The sequence below is a fragment of the Pezoporus occidentalis genome, unplaced genomic scaffold, assembly GCF_034315485.1.
Source record: "Pezoporus occidentalis ecotype Australia unplaced genomic scaffold, CSIRO_AGI_Poc_V1 ctg58, whole genome shotgun sequence".
NCBI classification, from domain to species: domain Eukaryota; kingdom Metazoa; phylum Chordata; class Aves; order Psittaciformes; family Psittacidae; genus Pezoporus; species Pezoporus occidentalis.
The window spans coordinates 3773897-3801615 of record NW_026915921.1 but is presented as its reverse complement, the minus strand read 5'-3'; the positions used below and the strand labels follow the sequence as shown (position 1 = coordinate 3801615).

Here is a 27719-nt window from a genome sequence, read left to right as displayed (position 1 = left end):
CAGAAGTTCAAAAAGAAATAAGCTCACTCTAAGGCACATTTTGGAGTACAAAGGTTATCTATTTTGATTTCCAAAAAAATGTTCCCCTGATGCACGCATCTATTTTAAAGTATGCGCTAATGAGAGGTTTTGTGTTCTGTGAGCCTAACAGCTGATATTTTATAATGAAAATGAGCAGTCAGCATCATTCCTTTTTAGTTTCTTGCTTTTTCCGTAGCAGTTTCAGGTTTATTAGATTTCTATTCATTTGATCATTTATTACTTAATGAAAAAAAAAAAAATGCTGAAATTGCTTTTTCTCACTTTATAACGGGGTCTAAACCAGTGGATCCGGGAGGTACATTTTGGTGATCTGTCTCGTCGCTTTAGGGGTTGTTTTGTGGGTTGGTTTATTGGGGAGGAGGGTGGGAATGGTGTGTTGAAATGAGATCCTTCCAATTATGCCTGTAGCTTTCAATACAGATGTAAAAGCAGGAGGGAAGGACCTTATGGTGTGCAGCTGAGAGGCTTTGGGGAAAAGAGTCATTAATAAATTGATGGATTCTTGTTCAGTGATATTTTGGGAACTTTGTTCAGCTCCACTGCAGGCTTTAAATTTAGAAGTGGTTCCAGTCGTTGGTAGAAACCAGGAGGTGAACCTGACAGCCATCATACTGCCTAAGAACCCCAATTTGACAGTCTTCTACTGGTGGATAGGAAACAATCTGCAGGTACATGAATGCTTTTGGCTGAGATGATTTTCAGTCTCTAATAAAGGTTGAGTGACAACTTTTAATAAAGCTACTGCCATGTTGCATGTCTTCCTTTAGAACATCTTTCATTCCAAATAGCCAGTTATGTCTGGTGGCAAGCAGTATCTAACTTCACTTGGTTAATCACATACATTTAAAATGTTCATTTCCCTTTATTGCTACTTAACTGGAAATGGCACTTTCTCTTCTAGAATTAGTTTGAATTTCTAAATGACTTTCTTTTTTGGGGGAACAACAATTTATCCTGTTTCATTACCTGTGGAAAAAATATTATGGAGGAGGGTGCATTTGTGATTATAGCATTGGTGAATGATGAGACTTGGATTTGTACATTTTCATGTTGATAATATGAGTGCTGTATATTCAGTGTATAGATAAATATTTTCTGGGAGTTTAAAATAAACGAAGATCTAAGAGGATATGAAAACAGTGATAGCACTCAAACAATCTAGTGATATGCATTTGGGGATAGAAAGTCTAGATAAACATATCTTAGAGCAATAAATATCCAGGTATTTCTATTGGGAATATTTCTTGCCTGGCTGGGTTGGCTGGGTTAATTTCCTTCAAGGTAGTTCTTTCAATAACAGATCTGTATCTGTTCATAATATTGACTTTGCTATTGCTAGAACAGCCACTGCAGATCGATGTGAAGGGTTTTTTTAATTCATATGGATGGTCATCAGGGAACAGAACATCTCAGCTCCTCCTTGGAGATTATGGTGGACTGGTGCACTTTCATGTTTGTGCTCTAAGTCAACAGAATTAATTCTTTTAACTCTGACATACTCTACATTTTTTGAGGCAAATGACTTGTTACTTATGATCTTATCAAGACTGTTGAACCTGCCTCAAAATTACAGTGGGATCTGAATGAATTTTTCTAAATGAAATGTTTGTTCCATCCAGCAGCTATTCTGTTTATAAAAGATCCCTTTAGGGAAAGAAACGTTCCATATTGAAAACTGTGATTGAACGACTCAATAAAATGTTGATTAATTGTATAATCGGTGTGACATTTTTAATGACATTCTCTTAGGACACTGTTCCCATGGTTATTGCTGAAATTCTATTTTAAACTTTTCTGTGTATTTTTAAAGCCGCTCCTTACATTGGAGAGTTTTCTGGTGACGAAGTTTGCTGAGACAGGTGACATCAGAGTAACAGTGCAAGCTTCCTGTGGGAGCTCCATGCTTCAGGACTCAAAAGTTGTCCATGTTTTTGGTGAGACTTTATTCTTAATTTTGTTGGGTGTTTTTTTTTTTTGTTTCATGTGTACTTGTTTCTTATACCCCTGAAACCCAGCTCTGACACAACTGAACCTGTTGTAAAATTAATTCTAATGCCACGTATAATTCTTAAAATTAGAGGGATGAACTGTCAATAGGTAACTCCATGAAGTTGAACAGCGTGATTGTATGGAAGGGTTTAATCTGAAGTGTTTTGCTTTCTTTGCTTATTTCAGATCTTACTGTGGTTCCTATATGCTATATGTAGCCATACTGCCTAGAAATTTTCTCAGTTTTTAGGTAGTTTAAATACCTCTGAAAAAGACAGAAAATTTAGTTCTATATATGCTCTCAGCATTGAAAGCAATATGAAATAATCACTTATTATCACAGTTGCTTTGGTGTTTGAGAGTTTTGATCAAGAATAGCTCTGCTGTAATTACTGAATAACCCTTCAGCTTTTGTTTCACATTATGCCCTGGTGTGTTTTGTTGTGTCGTATAATGTGGTGACAAGGTATAATATACTGTAAAAAATGCAGTACCAACAAATTATTTACATTTGTGTTTGTGCTGTCACATGCGGGAATTGTGATAAGTGAAAAAGCTTCTTTCTAATGCAAGCTAAAAGCCTTCAGATGTAAAATGCACAACACGATACATCTCTATTGTCTGAAGAAGATTCTGTTCTTTTTGCTTTTAGTACACTTATTAATTTAAAATAATGATAAAAGACTCCTGCTAAATGGAGCTTTTGTGAACCTTCTCCTTTCCTAAGATAAATGGATTTAACATTTATGCTACCACTTACAATTCCATCTGCTTTTTTAGAAATCTTTAGAAGTCTTAGTGTGACTAGATCAATGACTTTGGCTTTCCAACACTCCTTCTGCTCTTAATGTTGGCCAGTCTTGATAGTAAGAGCAAGACAGTACTGGCCATGGGGGAAACAAAGACGTCTTTGGAAAAGAAAACCACATTAAAGTACAATTCTGATGGAAGTGTTAGGGAGGCCAGGTTTGCCTCATGCATTCCAGAGGATCTTTCTCTGCTTTGCATTAAGTTCTCCAGGTGTTCATCCACGGAACCTATATGAAGAAATGGAGAATTTTAGAGTCTGTTCACTGAGGAACAGCTCATTTTTAGTATCTCAGATATTTTTGAAAATTTCCAGAGAAATATTGGTTTTATTATTTCTAAGATGGCAGTCGTTGGCCTTTGTTACATCATTTCTAATCTTATTTTCATAGCTATTTTATGGAGTATGTAAAGTATTCATTTTACATGAAAAAAATGTAACATGGAATATGTTACAAGGAACATGTAACGGGCAAAAAACATATGCTTATGATTCAGTGAGAATAAGATCCATTGGCACATTTCCATTACAAATAACTGAAACCAACCATGTTTCTGCAGTGTATTGTCCTAAGGAAAAAATACTGGTAACGTTCTGACCCCAGATCACATATGTAAATTTCTTCGGGGTGTTTTGTTTTTAACTCTTCCTGCTTTTTTGTCTTTAGGCACAAATTTGATGATGTTGACCAAACTACAGAAAGAAATTGAGTGCCTGACTGGAGTGTAGTCTTGCTCCATGCAAGAATACATAAACACAGAGCAGTGGGGTTCCTAGATACTATAGCGCTGCACAGCAAATAATGCCAAATTATATATTTAATCTTTTATTTCTACAAAGCTGTTTTTGCAACCTGGTTTGTTATTTGTTCAAAAATGTTACTTTTTGGTATTTTTCTAGATAATTTTCATGTTCTTGCTCTGAAGTTTACTAAGCACCTGGATACGTACAACCCCGACATACCGGAGTGGAGGGAAGACATAGGACGGGTAGTAACACGACTTCTTGCAAAGGTGCTCTTTCAGATTGCTCATAAAATGTTCCCTCACCAGTTGTAAAGCTTGAAGGTTAAGTTAATGCCTTCCCATTTGGAAAAAAAGGATGCAGAGCAGAATAATAAAGTGAACCTCATGAGCCACATTTCAAACAAGTTTGAGCCCAGTGTCACTTTTATTTGCAGGCTGTAGATGTTGATGTTGTAACATAGACAGTCTAGGTCTAACACAGCCTAATTGGCAATTAATGCTAAATATTGCTCTTAGAGTGTAGACATAAACATATTGGTAAATACTGCTGACTCCAAAACAGGAAGAATATCTTAAATGTGATATCATAGAATCATAGAATAGTCAGGGTTGGAAAGGACCTTAAGATCATCTAGTTCCAAACCCCCTGCCATGGGCAGGGACACCTCCCACTAAACCATGCCACCCAAGGCTCTGTCCAGCCTGGCCTTGAACGCCACCAGGGATGGAGCATTCACTACCTCCCTGGGCAGCCCATTCCAGTGCCTCACCACCCTTACAGTAAAGAACTTCTTCCTTATATCCAATCTAAACTTCCCCTGTACTTAGAAGTTAAGCAAAGTAGGAGAAAGAGAAGGCTCCATGAGGACACTAGTACAGGCTTCCAGTACCTCATGGGAGCCTACAGGAAAGCTGGAGGATGACTCTTTACAAGGGCATGTAGGGGTAGGACAGGGAAAATGGCTTTAAACTAGAATAAGGTAGATTTAGGGACATTAGGAAGAAATTCATCACTATGAGAGTGGACTCTGGAACAGGTTGCCCAGAGAAGTTTTGGATGTCCTGTCCCTGCAAGTGTGCCTGCAAGGGCAGGCTGAATGAGGCTTTGAGCAGCCTGGTCTTGTGGAAGGTGTCCCTTGCCTGTGGCAGGAGATGGGAACTAGGTGATCTTTAAGGTCCCTTCCAACCCAAACCATTCTAAGATTCTGTGATTCTATGATGCTGCATAATATAAAAGACATAGCCTTTGTGTAAAAACAAAGCAGAATGAAAGAATGTACAGTGCCAGTTTTAACTTTGAAAATTACACATAATATATAGGCACACTATTTGTACAGCTTTTGAGATTACAAAAGAAATGTAGATTGGCAACAGCTGAATCTTGTAGGTTAAATCAAGTACAAAGCCATGCAGCAGTACTCGGAGATAAGTAAGTGAAAACTTTGAGCTCTAGAGCTATACTGTTCAGGAACACACACTGCCAGCAACTCGGCATGCCCACACAGGCTTTTGTGAGGGCAGTAGCACTGAGGTGCAGGTTGACAATGTTCTTAAAGTATTTGCTTTTAAAATCACTTGTCTTTTCCTGGATTTGCAGTAGTGCAAATCAGGCTCTGGAATTTTGGCTTTTATGCCATTTTGTGCTTTTTTTTTTTTTTTAAGGTTCACATCAAATGTCAAATTAATTTCCCACTTTTATCAACATAATCCCATTCTATAACCAGTGTCAGTCAAACAAATATTTTACTCCCTTATAAATAGCAGTTGCATTTTAATAATTACTGAATCATTTTCAAAAGAATATGAAAGATTTCATGGAATTTCAGAATCTGTTTGATGAAGGCTATAGAAAGTGCCCAGAGTGTTGTCATGAGAGTTGTGTGGCTGTATTCTATGGCACATGGAGGATTTTGGGGCAAAAAGCAAAATTTGCACAAACTACATTGAAAAGAGATGCACTTGACTTTCAGTGTGGGATGCAGGTATGCACTGAAACTCAATCTAGGTGCTCTTAGTGTTACCCTGGAAGATTTTTCTCTGTCCATTAAACACAGATGGAAAAGTAGCCTCCCTAAGCTAAAGTTAGCTGTAATGAATATGCCCTTCTAAGTCTACTGTGTGTCTGAATGGCCCACAGAGGTCCTAAATCAGTTAGGATTTTTTTTTTCCTGTTGCCCTAGAAATACACAGCCATTGCATAGTTTTGCTAACACTGCATACCACTTGATTTGGCTTCTTTGTATGATGCCACTAAATCACTTTAATGTGATAACAATGCTAAGCTCTTCCAGTCTTCAAAGAGCAGCTCACATTTCACTTAATTTGTGTTTCTCTTTGTTCATGTTTTAGCTTCTGGTAGAATATCCTCTAAATATTAAGGATCTGAATACCAAAGACTAAAAGACATATGTGGAATTACTCATGTATTTTTTTCTAAAATATAAAGCACACTGTCCTATAATTTGCCATATGCCTTTGTCTTTACAGGAAACAAATATACCTGAAGAAACACTCATGACAGTTGTGAAACCTGGTCTGCCCACAACTGCTGACTTGCATGTGTTACTACCAGCAAATCAACCAAAAAGGAAGAGAAGCGTAACTAGTGATAAGGTAACCAGAGCAATGTATGTCTGGCTAGAACAGTCTTCATCCTCTTTTGCAGTCACTATACTCTCATTGTCTTTATGTAATAATTAAAAGGTTTTTCCTACCTATGTAAAGATCTCAGTCCCACCTGACAAGTTACGTGTAAAAGCTAGCAACTGCTATGTCTGCCGTATTTGACAGTATCTAGACCAGCATAATCTAGTGCTTACTGGTGTTGGTGTATTTCACAAGAGTAGGTAATACTAATCTGTTTTTTAAACAGGAAAAGCAGTGGCGACATGTCAGTCTGTGAAGATCCGGTAGAGCAAAGAGTGTATTCAGAACACTGACACTTCTAATGAGGGACAAAGCATCTCTGCACTCTTTTCATAAGCAAATTAGATTTCAGGTCAAACAGAAAAAGAACCTTGATAGTTGACCTGTAAAGAGCATTGAGCAGGTAGTTTCTGTCTTTATGAGCAAAAGTCCTTTTCAGTTGGCAAGAAATAAATATAGGGAACACAGGAATGAAAATAAGACATTAGTTTCCACCTTATTATTTTGGAACTGTATTTCTTCCACAAGAACATTTGGCACTAACAATTTGTAGTAATTGTCCTTTTGCTGTGATAGAGAAGGAACAGATCCCAACCCTTTGCCTGTATCTAGCAGTTCAAGTCATGCCAAAGAATGACAGAAAATATAATAATAATAATACAAATAATAAAAAAGAATTACAAAGAATAACAATGTAAGGTATCATTAAATTTGAAGGGCATTTTACAACTTCTTCAGACAAGGTCATAGTATCTAAAGAGCTGGAGAAGTAGTTAAGATGAAGCTCTTCATGTGGAAACAAAGCCAGTAGATTATAATTGGAATTTATGCAGTATGGTTTGGAAAGTCCAAAGGAGTAGGTTGAAGTTCTCAAAGTACTTGAACAGGTGTCTTACTTTAAAATGCACAGAATACAGTGTGAATGCAGTTTCTGAAGGAAATTCTTTTGTCCGAACATATATGGAATGGATGTCTTTATTAATTTGACGGAGCTGATAGTGATAGATTCTTAGGTTGTTCAAACATATTATTTCAGTACGAACTGTGATGCATGTTAGCATCCTTTGTATCTCAACTGTTATATTAGCATTGTGCTTTAAGGCAGCTTAAAGAATATGCTGCCTTAAGGCTTTTTTTTTCATATTTGTTTATGAAATAGCCTGCGAGTTACTCCAAAACATAAAGAAAAACAGTTACATGTTGCAAATTATTTGGAAAAACTTTAATTTTAGTGGGACTATGGGGAAATTACAGTAGTTTACCAAGGAACAGTTTCTGTAATAAGTAGTCCTGCTTTAGCCAGCTGCCTAAATTTCTATTTTTAAATTGTACCTAAGGGGCACTACCTTATTTTAGCTATTGATTTGTGCATGTAAAATTGTTGATTTAGAATTGAATGGCACAAATTTTGATACAATATATGTTGTAACTCTACTGTGACTCAAGAAATGTCCTAAAAATACACTATGTAAATAAACTTACAAGCAGTAACTGCTGAAGTCAACAGGAAAATGCACATAGTGTCCCTTGTGTAAAGATTCAGTACATTCTCCCAGAAGAGAATCTTGAAGGTTTTTCATCATGTTTAACTGGAAGAATGTGCTTTGTCATGCTGGTAGTGCCAGTTCTCAAAGTCAGTGTTGTGACAATATTGTGATGACTTACCAAGCAGAACGTTTTCTGCATATTTGGAGGTGTCCATGAAATCCTTAATATAGACATATTTCCAAAATGTCTTCCCTAAAAGAAGACCTATTTGTTCTTGACCAAAAACCTTTTAGATTTGGGATATTATGTGATTTCAGAAGATCTTGGTCGGGAAACGAGCACATACTTGGTGGTTTGTATTGGTATTTTACAGATATGGTACCAGTGATTAAATTAGTGGTCCAGAACAGGAGTCATAACTGATAAAAGTAGCCAGCAATAACAAAGATCATAAGTTGGAAGTGCAGTAGTAGGAGCCCTTTGGATAATTCTGACAAAAGCCCTTTTTCTTTCAAATTTATGCATGTAGAAATAAAAGCTGACTGTGATTTAACCTGGTTTTAAGAGCACAGCAATTTCATTCCTTCATTGACTCTGGAGGAAGACTCAGTTGCTTAATTTATGCACATCTATTACATGTCTAACGTCAGGTGGGATGAGTCTAGTTAAAAGAGTCAATTAAAATGCATTTAAACTGTAGTCTGGAAAGCAGTGACTCTGAGGAAGATTTGGGGCTCTGTCTAGATACACTACTACATGAAAATTCCCAGTGAGCTGCTTTGGTAAAAAGGGCAACTCAAGCCCCACATGCGTAAGGAAGTAGGTAACAGTTTGAATACTGTCATTATTTTTTACATTGTTATACCACAATGCAGGAGCCACTTTGTTCACATGTTCCAATACTATAATTGTAAAGGATGTAGAAAAGAAAAAGATAGAAAATCCAAATGCTGGTATAAGAACCTTAACTTAGTCTAGAGAAGACCTCCACACAGTAGATTTTTTTTTTGTAAATGTTGGAGAGGTGGCAGCATTGTGTTCAATAAATGCCTCAAGTACTGAAACAACCATCAATCTAACAGTGAAACAAATAAACCTGGTGGTTCACATGAGATTCAGATTTTCAGCCTGTGGAAGTGTAGTTTGAATATGCTTGGGTAGGGAGAGAAATAATGGACAAGCGTTAGTCACTTAAGCAAAAAACAGAGCAAATATTTGGCTCCTCAAACACCTGCAAGGAAAATATGAGGTATCCAAAGTTATGGACCTTGGTAATTTCATTTACTGTCTCAGAGTCAGATTACCGTAATGTAGTTGGCCCTCTTGCACAGTATAGCACAAAGGTGAACCTGGAGTGACATCAAGTAACTATTTCAGTGGTACCAGCATCACTTTAAAAGATGCTAATCAGTATATTATTATCATTGTATTATTATATGCTTATCATATCTATTCTTTTTTCATACTTTGGGCAAAAAGATAAATGCTTAGGAGCTATCTAGAGTAATTTTCTTGTAAAATAACTGAGCTCATGATCCCATCACCCTTATGTTGAGCCATTCTCCCACAAAAAATGTAATAAAGTCAGTGGAATGGTTTCATAAGTTAGCTATTCCTGAATATGAGTGAGGATATTTGAACTTTTGTGTAGTCTATGACCATAACAAGAGAGACTACAGGGATTTCTATCTATTATATACAAAGGCTTGTCAAAGATGAGCACCATAATTGATAATATCATAAAAGAAGTTACTCATGAATGTTTCATGGATATAAAGCATATTTCTAATTTGGCATCCTGTGTGAAGTCATGTCCTAAATTATAAGTTATAGAGTATAAAACTAGCTTTGATCTTTTAGAAAATTGCCCATGTTGAAGACACAAGCAAGTAGAAGGGAATATTCAGTTTGTCATCTGGGGTTAGGATATGATAGTATATTTAATGGTTCTGCTCCATAAAAATGTGAGAGACCATATTTTACTATCTATCCACTGGAGAAAAATAGGAAGAATCTTGATTTTTTCCACATGGATGGATGTATATATTTCTACGGACTATTGTTTGAAATTAGGTATATATGTAATCCATACCATTATAGGTAAGGAAGTGAGGAAAATTATGACATGTAGTTCATTATCAAATACCAGTTACTTTTCACAGCAAGAAATCTAAGTGACATTGCAGGTTTTCTTCTGATAGGTTAGAGGAATGGAGAGTTTTTAATATGAATTATGTATTGTGTGATTTATGACCAGGTAAACCAAATAGTGTGTGCAAGTGATGTGCTGTCTGTCACATACTGGGTAAATGCTGGGTAAAGGCTTTGGTGTAAGCAGAAAGATAGATTTAGCTATAAATCAGCTTTTACAGCTTATAGAGTTTGGCATGATTTTTAAACACTGAATTTCTGTAAGATTTCAGCTCATTGTTGACAAATGCTTTTTGAATTCCTTATCATTTAATGAACCAGGGGTTTTCCTTTTTAGAACACTGAGTAACTCAGAGTTGAACATAGTGCAAGATGTCTGACATTCTCTCTGTTGTATTTTCAGAGAATAGCAGCTATAAAGCAGGCCTTGAATGCACACAACATCAGTTTCTTTCTGAGGGGAGGATACTGGGTCTTAGTGACTTTAGCTGACTCCAGTTCAGGTAAATATATACACAAAGCTCCCAACAGAACAACCTTTGGATGTCTGAGTTCTAATAAATTAAGGAGAAAATCTTCATATCAATATATATGTCTACATACATATATACTTACTTCGTATTTGTTACATATAGATGCACGCATAAATATGTGTATATACATGTAAATATATCTATATATATAATACCTGGAGTCCCATCATTTTTGTTTGTGTATCACCTCCCATAATATATTCTTATTATTTCAGCATGCTGTGGGAGAGCAGCTTAGCTTACCACAACCAATTTATGTAAATATGGGTATGATATTTTATCTCTCAGCTCCCTCTAGAAGACAAAGCTCTTTTATCTCGTCACTAATGTGGATTGTGCTACAGTCTTGCTGTAGTACCTCATCTGGTTTAAAGGGCTAACATTTGTTAGCATAAAAGGCTGGGGTTGAAAGAAGCCCATGTTTGTTTCAGCCTTTACCAATGTGGGACCTTGATGAATTAATTGTTCAGAGCCTTAGTTTTTCCTTCTGTGACATTAATACAGTCCTGCTTTGGTAACACATATACTTCGGGGTATGTGATCATTTCCTATGATAACTTTAGATTCTGAGAAAAAGACCCACTGTGTATGCAAATAATTAAATCTTCAAAGTTGTTTGTTGTGTTTTGGTTTGGCTTTGGTTTTGCTTTTGTTTGTTTTTAATTGGTCCTCTGTCCTTCAGTCACAAGTCACCAATTAATTTTGTGTTGTTGCCTTCTTGAAGAGGGTACAGATGTAGTAAAAAGGACTTACACGAATAGCAACAAATGTTTTTGCCCTGACAATTAAATAGACAAGAAAGCCCAAGAATGTGAGTGATCTGAGAGATGTGCTAAGCTGTTGTTTTTTATGTATTTCAGACTCTCAGAGGATTGGAGGAGGCAGTGGCTACTGGGCTATTGTGATTCTCTTTGTTATCTGTCTTGTTGCAGTTGGAGCTTTCATCCTCTACAAGTTCAAAAGGCAAGTAAACCTTAATCAACGGCATACACACTTTAAGAATTAGGTTTATCCACAGATCAGCAAAACAGAGTTTGTTTGTTATTTGAAAAGCTTCCTTGAAGAATTACAAAAAGTCCACTGCTTTGAAAATCATGTTTTTTCCGAACTTTTCAGGCATCAAGGTCCTGTACTGATGCTCGCTTTCACTTGCCGCGTTCCAAGATAAATAGCAGCAATATGGGAACTATGTAGAGTTTGTTCAGCTTGTCTAAATAATATCATCAAGAAACAGAGCTGATCTAAATTATTATTCCTGATTAAGTCCTACCTTATTACTCCTAGCAGTTACGAATAAACTAAAGCTTTCGGGACAAGGAATGCATCTGCAATGCTGAGTTGCTTGAAAAGGTAGTTTTATCAAAATATGTAGTTCTCTGGAGTTTCTCTTTGCACACATTACATTTTAATTGCTGGGGCAATGCCATATAGAATGACTGACAGAAATAGATTAGCATTAATTTGACACTAAAGTTTGTTGAGGGGAGAGATAATTCTGGAGATGGACTTTATGTAAGACATATTCTCAAAATTGGCAAGGGGTGCCATGCCAGCCTTTGACAATCCAATATATCTCTAGTCTGCAACTGATTTTAATCAGAGCTACAAGGGTGCTAGGCAATTTAAAGGGTTTTGTTCTTGTTCATGAGTCTATGTTATCATTGGCTATGCTCTTGGTATTTTTGTATCTCTGGGGCACTTAGAAGTTCTTGAGTTTAAGCGTACTGGAAGCAAGTCTTCATCATCATCAAATCCTGATGTCCTTACTCAGTGAGGATTCCTATTGATTTGTCTCACTTTTAAAGATTGACTTTTATATGAAATAAACGTAACTTGTAGAAATGGGTGCAGCACTGAGTTTGTGATAGCAGTAAGCGTAGGTAGCATTTAAGTAAGAGTTTGTTTAGATAAAGTCACTAAGCCAATATAGAGCCTCCCTTTTTTCTAAGGATCTCTTCATTTTCCACTGCAGCAGCTAAGTTTCTTATTGCTCATTCTGGCTGATTTCTTTAAAGGACAAGGCGCAGACTGTCAGGCTGTCTACAGCTGAATAAAATTCCATTTTACTATTCTAGGTGCCTGCAGCAAGGAAAAGCATAAAAATGGTTGATGTGGTGTAATTATATTATTTCAGTAGCAATAGATGGGGGATTTGCTGTTTGTAGTGTGCAATCATAAAACTTGCTTGTGATATCTTTCAAAAGCTGTATGATTTATATCTTTTATTAGCTCTTAAATGAGAGCAATTAAATTACAGACTCAATTACTGCATGGCAAAAGAAGTATGAAATATTCAAGAAAGGAGGAAAAAAATTATGTTCCTTGAGTTCTTTCTAAAATGCTCAATGAACCATTGCTTTATAAATAGAGCTTTTACTAAGGAGGAAACTATAGTACAATTTGCAAATTGCAAGCTTTAATGTCTCTCACACTTCTATATATAATTTGTGAAAATCTTTTGCATTTAAATTTTGTGGGGGTTCAATTTAGATGCGAGTGAGGAGAATCATGAGAGTTATTCAAATGTTTATCAGTAGCCTGAAAACTGCAGTTGGCATTGATGAATGACCATGCAGTAGTATTCAATTTTAGTCCATTTCGTATCTGTTTCTGAGATATTTGACAGAATTATTTTCAAATATTCCTGCTCATCTTTTCCAAGATGACAATTTTTATTGTTGTCGCATCCTTTATTTGCAATTTGATCTTCAAAGAATATTGAGCACCTGATTGGTGCTGCCTTTGAAAAATCAATTTCCCCCGTGTGCTCCCTGTGAACTCCTTTCCCCCCCAAGTCTTTAATCCCTTCAAAAATGTCTTTCCTGTGTTTATAAAGATGGATGTTTCATTGCTGGATCCCCATGGAGTGCTTACTTGTGAGTAGAGTTCCTTTAAAGTCAGTACAGTGAGTATGTAAGTTTACAAACTCGTCCATAGGGACTGAGGCTATGAAATTGAGTGTCCTTTATAGATACAAAGGTTGCAAGTTGTAGTGCACAAAGGCAGCTTGTCAGTATTATATGCCTGTATATTAAAAATTAATTTGCTGAAAGAATGCCATTGGCAACAAAAATTGTTCCATTTTAGAATATAATTTCAGCAGAACAACATTTACTGGGCTCTGTGGTAACTCAGACAACACACGCAAATATAAAAATGAGTTATTTCCACTTACAGGCATGTATAAGGTGTTGAAATGTTAATAATGTCCATAATTTTTACTTATGATTCACAAAATTAAGTAGGAGATGGAAGACATTTGCTTGTGCTTTCCTTTTACTTATGTAAGTCAGATACTCCCTTCAGAAAAGGATTAAAGCTTTTTTTTTTCCTTCAAGTCAGAGAAATCTGTATTCTTTTTAGTTTTATCACTACACTGATTGGGTCTGCAGGACTTTGGGCACAGGCAAAGCCGGTGGCTTGCAAAAGATTGTATGGACATGCCTTGGACTATTCTCTCTCTATTTCTTTCTCTTTTCTGGCCTAGAAGACCGATCTTAAGATTGTTTGATACCTGAAAAGATGCAAGATAGAAAGACTGGGTTGCAGTTAAGATAGTGACTGTATTGGCAGGGAGGTTACAGCTTATGTGTGAGAGCATTTAATCTTTTTGCAGTGAGTCAAGGCACAGGTCAGGTGAAAAGTAAAGAGAAAATAATAAACTTCTGTATAGACCATAGTACAGCTTCAATAGAAAAAGGAGAAACCTGCTCAAAATGCCTAATGGTTCTGGAGTGCCAGGGATTGGTTCCTGTCCCCAAGCAAGAGGCTTAATTTACACTAATTTATCACTCAGAACTGCGAGATGAAAGACAGTGTTGACAAGATACCAGGGACTAATCTAATAATTCTTTTTTATGAATCTTTCAAGACAGTCAGGACCTCTCTGATGAAACTTGCTGCTCCTGTTTAATTTCTCATTTTCTGAAAACTGCAGTACCCAGCACTAAAAAATGGTGTCCCTCACAAGAAGTAAATCTCCCAAAATTAGTTTTTGGGAAAGCAGTAATCTAAAAATAACAACCCTGCATAAAATTATATGTCAGATGCCTCGTATGCAGAAACCAGAGTATTTTATCTAATTAAGTAGGGAGGGTAGGGGGAAAACAAAAGCAGATTCATATAGAGGTGGTGGGATTTGGGCTGACTAGCTATATGCATACTAAAAGCCAACACTGTCACATCACTCCTGAAGGAATTCCCATTTTAAAGAAAAGATTAAAACTGTGTCATTTCTTACTAATCAGAACTAAAATTGTAGGGTCTGCTGGATAAGCAGAGCTGTCATGGCTGTCTAGTAATGATTACATTAGTAAATTACATTGGCTCTGATATGCCCTAATCCCAAATAATTAAACACTGACTAGGAATACTGCTGTCCTGTGTTCTTATATGCAGTAAAATCGTGAACATTTATCATTCCATCTCCCTGCCTCTACTTTATCTAATGGTGTGTTTGTGCCACTTATCACCAGGAACATATGCTAGAAAAACTGGTGCTGGAGTCTTTGGAGCTCATGGAGCAATTCCTGGCAATCCAGAGAGTGATTGGTTGCTTCAGACAAAAACAAAATTAGAAAGCCAGAAAGTCATGAGAAACGCAGGGTTTCGATCCTCTGTGATCAGAGTAGGTAAACAATTCAGTTTAGGGCTATGTTTATGTAGTAAATGAAAATTAAATGTTAAATGGTAAGTGCTGATGGTTTTAAAGTCTAATTCTGGTTGTATCCCACAAATGAACAAAGATTAGTTTAGCTACATTTGGGGGGGGGGCGGAATTTTCAGCAAGGAGAGGCTATATCCCAACTGCTAAACCTGACTGTGGCTATGGCACAGGATGCAGTGCAGATAATGAACATGGATGGCTGGCAAGCCAAGAATAATGTGCATTTTCTTTGCTCTTATTTTTTAAGGGTGGAAATCACCAATCTGATGCCTCAAGCAAACAATATGTTACAGTACTACTAGTATGCTTCAGTTGTTTAAGCATCCAGGTAAAATGGACTAGAGCTGTTTCTTTTGACCAGAACAATATGAAGCAGCTGGAAAATATATTTGAGAAGTCAGGTCTATTTTTTAATGCAGATCTGGGACTTTCATATATTTTTTCTATACCATAACATCTTTACTAAATTAGGTTCAGGAAAAACACACTTCTTCTATTCCCTTTGAAAAAATGTTTATATTTTTTGTGGGTTTCAAGTTGCCATCCAGAAAAGATTTCTTCATCCTTTCACAGCAAGCTTCTATGGTGTGCGGTGCTGGGCAACAGTATAGAGAAGGCAAATAACACTGTCTGTACTCGGCAAAGTGGAGGGAAGGAAAAATGCATTTTAGCCACATTAAAGCTCCCATGTAATCATCATGGATCTGAAATCCTTTTCTTATTTTTTACATCTATATAACAACAGGATATTAGGGTAGCCAAACCAGAACAAATAGTTGGTTTTTCTGCTTAGGTATTTTACCTGGTTAATGGTAGCAAATTTGGTTCTCTAAAAGGGTATGAAAATCTCCAACTTTCAATTTGTATGCAGACTACTGACAGCGTACTTCAAGCCGCATGCATTGTTTTCACAAATCGCCATGAATCTACTTCCACCAGATTTATACCGTTCTGTGTGTATTCTTTTTTCCCCCACTACTGTCAAGTGCCACTTTTGGTAAATGAACCCCTTCCCTGGTCATTTCCACAATCTGGAGCAGAACTGTGTTATCTTTCTGCCTCATTGATTTACTGTCTCGTTTTCAGTCTCTGAAAAGCTATCTTTTTACCCACCTTGCTTATGCTACTTTTATATTCCATGAGAGCAAGTTTAGTCGCAGTCCATGTCATTTAGTTACAAAAACACAGGCACTAATTTAATGATCCATAATATTTCATAAAAACTTCCTCAAAAATCAAAGTAATAGCATGCAGAAAAGATTTCTGAAATGAAAGAGGCAAGTAAAACAAAAGTGCCTTAAAGCACAAAGTAAGTCATCTGAACATTAATCCAAGCATAATAAAGCCAGCACCACAATATTCTATTTAATAGATTATTATTGTTAGTTTTATTTAAATTCCAAGAGAATGCTACATCTTTCCGTGTCCTTTGCCATGTGAATATGTTCCTTTTGTTTTTTTTTATACTAAGAAGAATCTTAATCAAGCCTCTGCAAAATGAATGAAGTTGCATAAAGGCCTGTGAATACTGGCTCCACAAGGAAGGAACTGAAAGCCAAATAAACTAGAGAGTTAAACGAGTAGGAATCAATATCTCATCCCCCTCCTGCTGTTCCTTACTGCTGAACATTTTTAAGTGCAAATAGTTTCAGGAATGAACTGATTAGAATTTGTGAATATCAGGAAGAAAAGAAAAAGAACTTTCTGGAATGTCTTCTAACAGGTGTAAGAGCTGAAGAGCTTGGTGAAAGCCATGTGCTGTGATGTTCAATATAATTCTGTGCAGAATTAGGTCTCCAGTACATATTTTTATGGTCCTCAGAGCAGGCATGAATATTTCTTCTTCATGATTGAAATAAAATGCTACAGAGAAAACAAAAGGATCTAAAAATGTAAACCATAGAGTGCTGCTCAGCAGAGGTAATTGCCTCCAGTGATGGATGTGAAGCACATGCATTTTGCAGCTGAAGAGTAAACCCCCAAAAGAATCTATTGCATAATCTTTTCTCTGTACTTATAAATGTGCTTTCAATTTTCATATTGGTGATATAACTCTCTTGGGTCAGATTTCATGTCTTGTCATGTTTTCACAGTGGTCTTTTATGTAGATCCAAGCATTTCAGCTCCGCCTACTTCAAAGAGTTACATTGCTTCCTTAAGAAGAGAATGCACCTCAGGTGCACAAGAGGGTACACAAGAGTTTCTCTCTGTGTAATTAGAGGTAGCAGCTTCTTTCCTACATATTAGAGCAGTGAGAGGCAACTGAAAAATTTCCAGAGGCAGGCCCATCTTTAGCAAGGATTCGGTACCCACATCCTGATTCATTCCACAGTGATGTTGTCCCTTATAAGCAGAACATCTGGCACATGTGTTTAAAACACCTCTTGAAAAAGCTTGGACTATCATTTTCTTCAATCTGGTTGAGTCTCTTGCATGTAAAACTGAACCATATGAAGCACGTAGAGATCTCTATGGTGTGTAAAATGTCAAATGCCTCCGGCATAAGCACAAGACCTTTACAAGACCTATGATTCTCTCCTTCTTTCCATTCATGCTCTGTGTTACAATCTAAGATGCTTTCCTCTGTATCTGTGAGGAACAAAGAAAAGTGTGGGAGAGTCACTGATTATCTGAACTTTATTGCCTTCCTTGGAGGATCTATACTTAGCAGGATTGGGCTCACAAAGTTTAGGTGAGTGAGAAATAAGAGCTTATGCCTCTTCTCCTTTTACCCATAACTCATACAGAAGTGCTCTTAAAAACAATATGTTCAATGGTGATTTGTGAACTTGTGAGATTTCTTCCTTTAGGAACCCCTTAATGTGTTTAATAGTATGTGTTGTGACTGTGCGGTTTCTAACTAGTAAGTCTTACCAGACACATGAGTTGAAGCCTCAAGATTTAAAGGATACACCTTGTTGAGCTGGTTTCCGACAGGCTCTTCAGGCTGGACAGACAACAGTTAGACTAGCAGCTCTGTTCCCTTTGCTTAGCTGCAGAGGTCTGATGCACCATATGGGTTCAAGATGGATAACATATTTATTGTGTCAAAAATATTTTGATGATGCTGCTGATGCTTCTACAGTCTGTCAGAAGTTTTGAGAAGGTTCCCTAATTATTGCAGAAACATATGTGCTAATTCTGCAGATGTGTTGCAAAGACGTTCTTCTGGGTTTTATTTCCCTTAGGCATTCAGCGGTGGACTGAAAGCGAGCAATTTGACAGGTTTGATGCAGGTCTGATTGATAGGGATATTGTTTTCCACATGACCAGTTTCATTAGCAAACACATTAAAACAGTCTGGAGTTACTGGCCCTAGAGAAAAAAAATCAAAATTAATTACCTAATGTATTTGTTTTGGTAACAAGGAAAGTCCTTCCCCTTTTCATCGTGGCTTTTTTCATCCAATTAATAGGGGGAGAGTGATGCAGGTCCTGGCTTTTGTATGTTTGTGTTCGAGGAAACTCTTGAAGTGGTCATAATAGCACAGTGTTGTCATGTTAGACCTTGTTTGCATCCTTCTCCTTTGTATTTGGTTAGTACTTTATTTACTCTCAGCTCACAGAGGTGCAGAAATATATATAAATACAATTTTGTGTGTGTTTGTATACACATACCTATATACATCTCTGTGTGTGTACACATATAGGTATGCAGTATGCAGTTAATCCCTTGGATAGTTCAGAATAAAGGCAGGAGATCTATTTCAGTTGTCTTTCATTTCTTAGCAATTTTGATTTATTCTAAGTATTCTGATGCAATGGAAGATGCTGCTCAAACTAGTATGCTGCAGTAACTTCTATCTCAAACTAAAATGGTGCCACCTGGGAAAGAACCTTTCTTCTGAAATGACATTTAAAGACAGGTCATCTTCAAAAGCCTTGAGAAAACAGAGCAACCTGTGTATTTATCCAGCTTTCAAACTGCTGCCAGAATATGGAGCAGGAGATGGTTGTTTTTAGAGACATGCCTACAAATTAGTGTCACTTTTTCTATTTTCTCACTGTGTAAAGGAGCTCAGCAGAAACCACAGCTTAACCTCAGCAATTCAACCATGTTTTCAGTTTTCTTCTCATTGTCTGCCCCTTGCAATAATCTGTGTTTAAGCACAGACTTTGACAGCCGTGATCTGCTGTCATGCTGATCAGGCTGTCGAGCTGCTTCTTGCAGTGTACAGCCTGCAACTCCCTAATCAGAAGTGTCTGCTTGGTGCCTAGGAGAGGATGTCCTTATGTGCTCAGGCAGACCACACGTGAATGCAGCTACAGCAAAGGGTATGGCTCTCAATAAATGTTTAAACCATAAATTCTGTTGCACAGTTAGAAGTCCCTGATTATTTCGTTTGATTTTACAAAGTCTAATTTATTAAATTAATCTAGTTAAGAAGTCTTTATCAATACTAAGACTTAATGCTCCCAATCTCAGACATAGGGCTAATTGTTCATTAGAGCTGATAGAACCATTTAATCACATGCTTTTTGGTTTTCTAGATTCAAATCAGAATGAACGAATTAATTAAATGCTGACTGCTATACAGAGTTTTGTCTAATTCATCAGTTTCTAGTAGTCCTGGGCCAAACTTTACACTCTGCCTCCTTCAGTGCTGCCTGCTTAACTTCTTTACCCTCTCCCGTCTTCTTATGCGCCCTGACCGATGCCGGTTTGCCTCCTTACCCCTTGGTCCTGGCCTCCTGGTTCTTCACTCTCTGCTTCCTTTCGATTCCCTGCCTCCTGGATTTCTCCTGCTTCCTCTCCTCAGCCCTGATGGAGCATGAGAATGCTATTCAACGTGTTCACACTTCAGCATCAGCCCACCTCACCTGGGAGATGTGGTGATGATTGTGACCTAGCTTGATGTTTGCAAAGACACCTGGAAACAGGAATGAATACCTGTTTTGTATTTTTATTGCTTGAGTTCTTAAAATAGTTTCTCTGTGGTTTTAGTCATTTTTTTAGATTATTGTTCATTGTTAGTCAGAAATCGATGCTAAATTATTATGTTGGTACGAACATTGTTATAAGACAGTTAAAACTGACTGAGAATAAGGAGTTGGTAAGTTTAGGTTGTGAACACAAAACTAAGGGAGGGTGGGATTAGTGCTAGTTTGTGACTCTGGAACACCTTTGGTCTGCTGAAGCTCTGCTCTGATACCAGCATGTGCGCAACACAAGGGAACTGCATCTCAAGACTTTTTCTCCTTGTCTGATATAGGAAACTGCCAGGCAGAAATGTCTATGCCCAGATGCACAATGAAAAAGAACAGGAAATGACAAGCCCTGTTAATCATAGTGAGGACACCCAGAACATCATCCAGGGTGAGGAGTTTATTGATGATGATCTGGACTCGCAAACACTAGGTAACGCAAGAGGTAACTTCATTTTTAGTTTATAAATTTTCATAAGTAATTGATTTTTAATTGATATTTGTTTTCATTTTAGCTTTTTTTTCATTTTCTGCTCAGTCTCAGGAAGAAGCAAATAGTACACCACTAACAAAGGATTATCGGAGTTATCTTCTTTCGGCTTGCTTGTGATACAGACCTATGTATGGATGACATGCTATATACAGGATGATTACACATATAATGCATTTTCATGTTAGGAGACAGACATTTTTAGAGAGAAATTATATTTGGTAGAACAGTATATAATAGGTAACAATAATCCCCTGAATTAGTGGAAAATGTAATCTAGGCTAGAAGGATTTCTAGAGTCAAGGTTTCCATTATTTCAAATGGATTGAATCTAGATCTGTTGCTTTATTTGCCATTGTACTAAAGTGGCATTTAAAGTTTTCATTATTAGAATCATTACATTTATTCCTGTATAAAAAGTATCGTAAGTCTTCCCGATGTAGCTAATTTAAGTAACTTTCCAGTGTTTATGGGGTGGTCATAAGGAACCCATGAGGGGTACTTTCTGTGAATATCTCTCAGTGAGAATTACTCCAGTGTCAGGTGGAAGTATATATCCTGGCACCCTATGGTTATTTTTAATGTAACATGGAGTGCTGATCTATAAAGTTCATTTCTCGTAAAATTTTCCATTGTGTTCAGATTGCTTTCAGGTCACAGTCTGAAAAGTGTAGGACAATGGAAAAAACTCCTCAGTTCCATTTCTACACATTTTGTGAAAATAAATCAGATAACCCAAAGCCTTTGGGATTTGTAGCAGTAGATTGACGGTGTAACAAGCAACTGTGATGTCTCCATGAACCCATGGAAAAAGATGCAGTTTAGCTGCACCAGAGGTAGCCTGGGGAAGGACAGAATTTTGACAGAAAAGAGATTTCTTTATCTTGCGTTTCTTGTTTATATTTCTTGTCAATATCTTTATTTTCATTTGCTGAACTCTGTGCTGCTTCTAGGTTCTTGGAGGTGTTAGCTTTGAGCACGTGGAAAGAATCCAGCCTCTTTCTTTGCTTTGTGTATTTATACCTTTTCTTTGACAACCTTTGTGTATGAGTATCACTATTTTTTCATTCAGATTTTGCAAGACGACCTTGATTGCACTCCTGTCTTTACTGGAGTTAGTTCCAAAAGCAAACCTATCAAAGCAAAGTCTATGTTAAAATTGTTTGATCAACTCATCTCCAAGGTCTTTAAAGGAGAAGGTTGAATGCTAAAAATTTCCTTGCAGACATGCCTGTTAAAATGGAACATTGAAACACATCTAGTAATGTATAGAAGCATAACTACTTTTAATGGTAGAAAATCCCTTATGGCCTATTTGTATAGGGCAGCTTGGGATGCTGGAATAAAGAAATGCTGTCCTGGTTTGTAATGCATTCAGAAATAATCTCTATTTGCCCTGCACACCTTACTCAGAGAGAGAGAAAAAAAATCTTCTGTCTGGGCAGAGCATTATTAGGGTTAAAGAGTGCGAGATCATGATGTTTTGCTGGGAAACTTACTACAGTTCTCAAGGTTATTTGTGCTTCTGCCAGGTTGTCAGCACCAGCAGCATTTCCAATAGAATGTAAAGAGCTCATTTCTATGGATGATAATCATCCATATATTGTCAGCTACCGTACAGCTTTTAGACACAAGACTTTATTTAATACATAAAACTATCCTTCTGCTTGCTGTACTGCTTTGCTAGTTGCAATATTTTCCACTAGCTTCGGTTTTGCTCAGTACTGCCAAGAAAATATTCCTGTTAATGATACTTTTCTATTTTATCTGGCCAGAGAATAAAACATGTTGTAATCTCTGCTTTATTAAATCCTGGTTTATGACATTATTTGCAGAAGGTTCCTGTATTATGGAGATCCCTTCTAGTTGTGGTGAGCTTTCTCCCTCCCTATTGGGAGATGTCAGTAGCAGCCTCCGCTCCATGCACAGAAGGGAGTTGCAGGCCTGGGTTTCTGTTTGTTCTCTTTTCATAACTTTTGAATTTCCACAGTACAGTATTCCCAGACTCACCCATCCACTTTTTTTGTTTTCTATATATTTTATGTTGCCTACTTTATCGCAACCCCCACCTTGGGACTCCTCAACACCATTACCTTGCAGTGACTCCTTCTGGGAGAAGTGGCAACTTGAACAGCTACAGAGTTCCCTTATTGCTGATGCCGGTCAGTGTCCAGTCCCAGGTCAGTGGCATGTCGAATGGACGCCTCAGGTTCCATTCTCCTCCCTCACCTGCACCCCTCGAGACAACTACACTTTTTTAAGCCACAAAGAGAACCAACTTATGCAGTTACTGGGATAGAAACCCTAGGAATTCACCACAAACACACCACCATGAGCAAAAGCTTTGCGTGAAAGTATGCTGTAGGTACATGGAGCTGTTGCACTAACCTGTTGTTTGATAAAGCCACTCTCTTCATGCAATTGACTTGTCCCTGCAATAAAAGAGGGATTTAATGTGAAGTGCCTGAAATACACTAACGCTGGCCTTTTGTTTCTATATTTTTGTAGGCAATCACTCAGGCGTGGTTTTGAGCATCAACACCCGAGAGATGCACAGTTACCTGGTTAGCTGATATTTACAGCTGAACACAAAAATCAAAAGACTCTTCTCTGTATCGTTTTATTTTTCCCTGGTGATGTCACAAAATTGCAAATATGGCTGTAAATGCTGGTGGAGAGGAGGTTTCTTATCAGCCCCATGAAAAAAAAAAAGCCCATCATCGGTTACCGAGGGAGAAGGATAATATGTCTTGTAGTTCACTCTATGGCCTGGGAACTCATTACAATTGAAACTCAAAATGTGGTAGCAAATTTATAGCCCTAGGCACCTTCAATGCCACCTTGTTTCTTTTCTGTTTATGCTTTAGTTCTTTATGGTTATTTTTAGAAGGATTGACTGTAACGTTCTAATTATGTTTTTGAGGTATTCAGCTGAAGGGTTGAGACTTTTCAGCCTAAAAAGGTGACTTTTATACAAGTGACTAGACCAGAACAGGTGGTTGGTTGATCACAATGATGTTTTTTTAGGAGGCCAAGTGTTTCTGTGCTGGGAGAGAGCTGAGTGAGGAAAAAAACGCACTCCTAGTTGATACAAGCTCTTAACTTAAATGTGTCAGACAATCTAATGAATTTAGGCTTAGGCCCTTCTGTGGATTAGAGGAAGTAAAGTGTTGCTTATAATGTAGGATAATGCTCTTGTAAGTGTAGCAAGTCATGACAAACCATCAGCACCAGTATCTCTCTCTCAGTCCCACCCTGTGTGAAAGAAAAACACCAGCTTGATGCTATTTCCAGACCAGGTGCCTTCACTTGCAGACAGTCACTTCAGTTGCTCTCTTCTTGTCTCCTGAGCGAGCATCCCCTTGGACGATGGCAGCTGCCAGATGAGTTATCCTGTACAACCCCATGCTGGTGGCCTGTCTCTTTTTACATTCCCAGAGAGCATAAATACCTCTTTTAAGGCGCTTTCTTTGTATGGTTATTTTTTATAGATTTCCTGTAAGGGCAGAGGTGCCAGTTAGGTCAGAGCTCTCCTCCAGGCAGGACTGGGTAGCGCACTGCCATCCCCTTCCCACCCGCATCCTTCTGTGGGGTTTTCCTTGGCTGTTTGCCCTTGCAGGCAGGGGTGGGCAAACTCTGCCTTGATCTTTTCCACTTGGGTTGGTTCGACAATCCGGAAGGACATGGGGAGGATAGGCTGATTTAGGGATTCGTATTTCCTTTCCATCACCACGGGGTGTCGCTCAGTCCATACCACTGCTGGCCCTGATTTCTGCAGGGAAGGCAGTGGGGCTTCCGAAGGAACTTCCTACAGAAAAGCTCGTATGTCAGGTCAGAGTTTCCTAATCCGAATTTTGTGTTGGACCAGGCTTTCCCAATACAAACCTCTGCATCCCTAGGGAATGGCAATGCAGTGAATCCACACCCTGCTTTTTTTTTTTTTTCTCTATGGTTTATAGAGCCGTGCTGGAAACAGACTGTGGTGTGATGAGTTTAAACATCTGGTGTCCTATGTGTCACAGATATCTGGGATTAGGATGTTTCTCTCAGAAACCTATATAATCTCTTCACTTTTTGCCTTCAGTAGAGAATAAATAGCTCTTAACTTACTGAATGTCATACTGATGCTAGTGACAGGCTCACGCACCATCTCACTTAAGGAAGATACAGATAGGTAGCTACATCTTTCTGAATAAACAAACAGAAAATAACAAAATGCTGGTAAACCAGAAAAGAACTGTCCCAAAATTATCTTATGCATTGGAGACATTCTTCTATGTAATTGGGAGTATCCTAGAGCATATTGTCATCTAATGCAACGGACTGGGATGTAATAAATCAGTGTAGTACTGTAGGCTCCCACAAACCCCACAGGATATATGTGTAAAGCACAAGAAAATCTAGATTATAAATTTACTGTAAGGAACTACTGGAAAAGTTTAAGTGAAGATTCAGAAAAGCGCTTGCAAACTGCTCAGGAAAATAGTTTCTAAACTTTCTGCCTATTTAGTTGTAGAGCGCCATGCAAACTGACTTATGGAGAAGCAGTGCTCTAGCTGACTGTTGTGTGCCAGACTCTGAGGAAATCCAGGGTGTTACATGGACCTGAGTTTCCAGAAAAGAAATGCAAATTCAAAATGTGCTGTGCATTGGAAACTCTTGGGACTATTGCACCAGAGGCTTTCCCTCCTCACCAGATCCTTATGCTTTTTCTAGTGGAAATGAGCTGGAAAAGAGAATAAAATCATATTGCAAACAGCTAGTTTGTTCCTGTGAAATAAATCTGAAGTGGGTTATTAGTATAGGGCAGGTGAGTGGCAGATTAGCCTCATGGACAAGGGATGGAAGTTCTAGCTTGGAGTTGTTCTCCCACTCTGTCTCACTAGCAAAGGACACTGCTGGACCTAGGTCACACATCTAATTTATGCTTTAACAGGTACTTTTATACATCTAATACAGGGTGATTTGTGTCTCTGGTAATAGGAGTCTTTTGGAACACGGCTGAATATTTAGCTGCTTGGTACTCTAACACTTAGCACAATATAGTGCCTGTAATAATGTTTTTTGATGCTTATTAATTTGATTGATGCAGCACTCCTGTGAGGTTGGTTTGTCATGTCTTAAAACCACTGTTTTCTAAAGAGATGTTGGTATTGCCATAACTGTGTTAACAATACCCAGCAGATAATAAAGGAAGCCTTTGATTTTCTGGCAAGAATTACTTTAAAATGCATTATTTTAAAGCTGAGAAAATACCATTACCATTTTCCCACTCATGGTGTCTTGGTTTATCTTTAAATTAAAAGTCTCACTAGTGCTAGGTTTCAAATCTCTTGAACTGAATCCATGGCATCTTAGCAAATGCTAATAATCCTTCATATGTATCTAAAATCCTGATACACACGTATACAGAAACACGGAATTGTTTCTATGCACAAATGCTGGTTACACATGCATGCACACACATGCAGTATTTGTACATATTCCAGTTAAATTTATTAGTGAAGAAGGGTGATTTAATGTCTAAGAAACAGAAGATGGCTGCGGGATACCTGGATTTTGTACCCAGACTTTGGGCAAGTTACTTAACTTGTATGTGCCTGAGTTTCCCCACCTGTAAAATGGGGCTTACAGCAATTACCTACCTCACAGGGGTATTGTGAGGCTAAATTAGTTACTGCTTGTTCAGGTTTGCCAGTGTAAAAGAATTTTGTGAGCATAAATTCTTAATAGTTTTACTTTCTTCATTTTACTTGTATTTGCCACTGTTATTAGTCTGCTGAAACCAGCTGCAATTACGTATAAATGTAAAAAATGCAGAATCAAAAAAAAAAAAGGTGCATCACTTAAAGAGGTAATTTTATTTAAAAACTGTTATTGGAACATATTGTTATGGGGTGGCATTGCAACATTGGCTGGGATTGTGCTGTTCTACACTAGTATCTTACTTTTCTGCAATGTTATTTGGTCAAAAGCCTTATAATGATGTACTGTGAGATTTAACACTGATGTTGAACTACAGTGGAACCAACAAAACTGGCAGTGTATTGGCCTCATTTACATCTTCTGGTCTTAAACTCTTGCATTTGCAATTTCAAAAACACTCTGTACTTTTCAGAGTGCTCCAAGCAGTACTGATGTGCAGCATTCTAATACATGCTTTACATGTATTAGATTTACAGCTGTTATCTTTGCTTTCCCTTTTGACACTGAATGTTTTAGGTGGTTTTGAGTCCATCTACATAGAGTGCTCAGAAATGCTCAGAAGACATTTAGGAGAAAGCAACATACAGTGTAAAGTAATTTCTCAAAAATAAAAGCAATATGAATCATGCATGTTTTTATGCCCTATAGAAGAGGGTGGTGAAAATAACTGTGAAGAAATAGAAGGTAGCAGCCTGAGGCAAGATGTTATCTAGAATTCAATTTCTTTGAACTCTTTTAGGATATTCTCATTGAATTAAATCCTTCTTGATGAGTTCTCTGCTTTCAATGACCAGTGTAAAGAGGACTAAAGTGTTTATTCATATAAAGTAGATGATTTGCTAAATCACTGTCTTCTAGACAGACAGACAAATCAGTGCTTTGCTGTTAGTAGTTACTAGTGCAAAGTAGATTTCATCTCACAAGATTATGATGCTTAGCTGTGGTTTAGGTCCAATGACACATCCCTTTCATGGGAATACCCTACCCCTGTAAGCTGTCTCTTTAATAGAGGCCAGTAGTGTGAAACTGCCATGGTTTCCATCCTCCTTCCACAAGTAAGCACTCAAAGAAATGTGTGTGTGTGTGAGGGGGGGGGGGGTATTATCCTTAAGAAATTAAATACTGCAAACAAACGCATGTAACTTTTTGATGATGAACCAGTGGTTCTGATAAGCTTTGAATTTCTAGTGTTATTTCAAGTCAAATACAATGTTGCTAAGTTGATAGAACCGATGACAATTTCAGTCATGGATTTTTCTTATGTTTTGTATAAAACAATGTTTTGTAATTTGTCATTAATGAGACTTTGGGGGGAAAAGGAGACTAAAATTTTTATTTCGTTGCATAGTCCCTGACAGTTGGAGTTGTTATTGTGTATTGATTGATACCTCTGTATTGTTTCCATCTTCATTTTTATTTCAGGCTTTTAGATGTGCACATTTCTATCAAAATACTGGCTTTCCACCAGGAAGAAATTTATAAGCATTTAACTTTATAAATATTGATTTTGAGATGCAAAATTCTGTTGT

At 37.5% G+C, this 27719-nt stretch overlaps 1 protein-coding gene across 8 annotated transcripts in view; it reads left to right on the top strand.

Moving 5' to 3' along the window:
- SORCS2 (sortilin related VPS10 domain containing receptor 2) overlaps positions 1 to 27252 on the top strand; it is a 548057-nt gene extending 520805 nt beyond the window's left edge. For 3 of the 8 annotated variants that reach the window (XM_062638794.1, XM_062638800.1, XM_062638799.1), the window contains exons 20-28: positions 577 to 710; positions 1853 to 1976; positions 3740 to 3852; positions 6073 to 6198; positions 10274 to 10373; positions 11264 to 11366; positions 20282 to 20439; positions 22585 to 22664; positions 22993 to 27252. In XM_062638794.1, coding sequence (XP_062494778.1) covers positions 577 to 710; positions 1853 to 1976; positions 3740 to 3852; positions 6073 to 6198; positions 10274 to 10373; positions 11264 to 11366; positions 20282 to 20439; positions 22585 to 22664; positions 22993 to 23016 — 962 coding nt within the window. In that variant the 3' untranslated portion in view covers positions 23017 to 27252. The other 5 variants (XM_062638795.1, XM_062638797.1, XM_062638796.1 and 2 more) reach the window with 5 other exon arrangements.
- Positions 27253 to 27719: the final 467 nt, after the last annotated feature.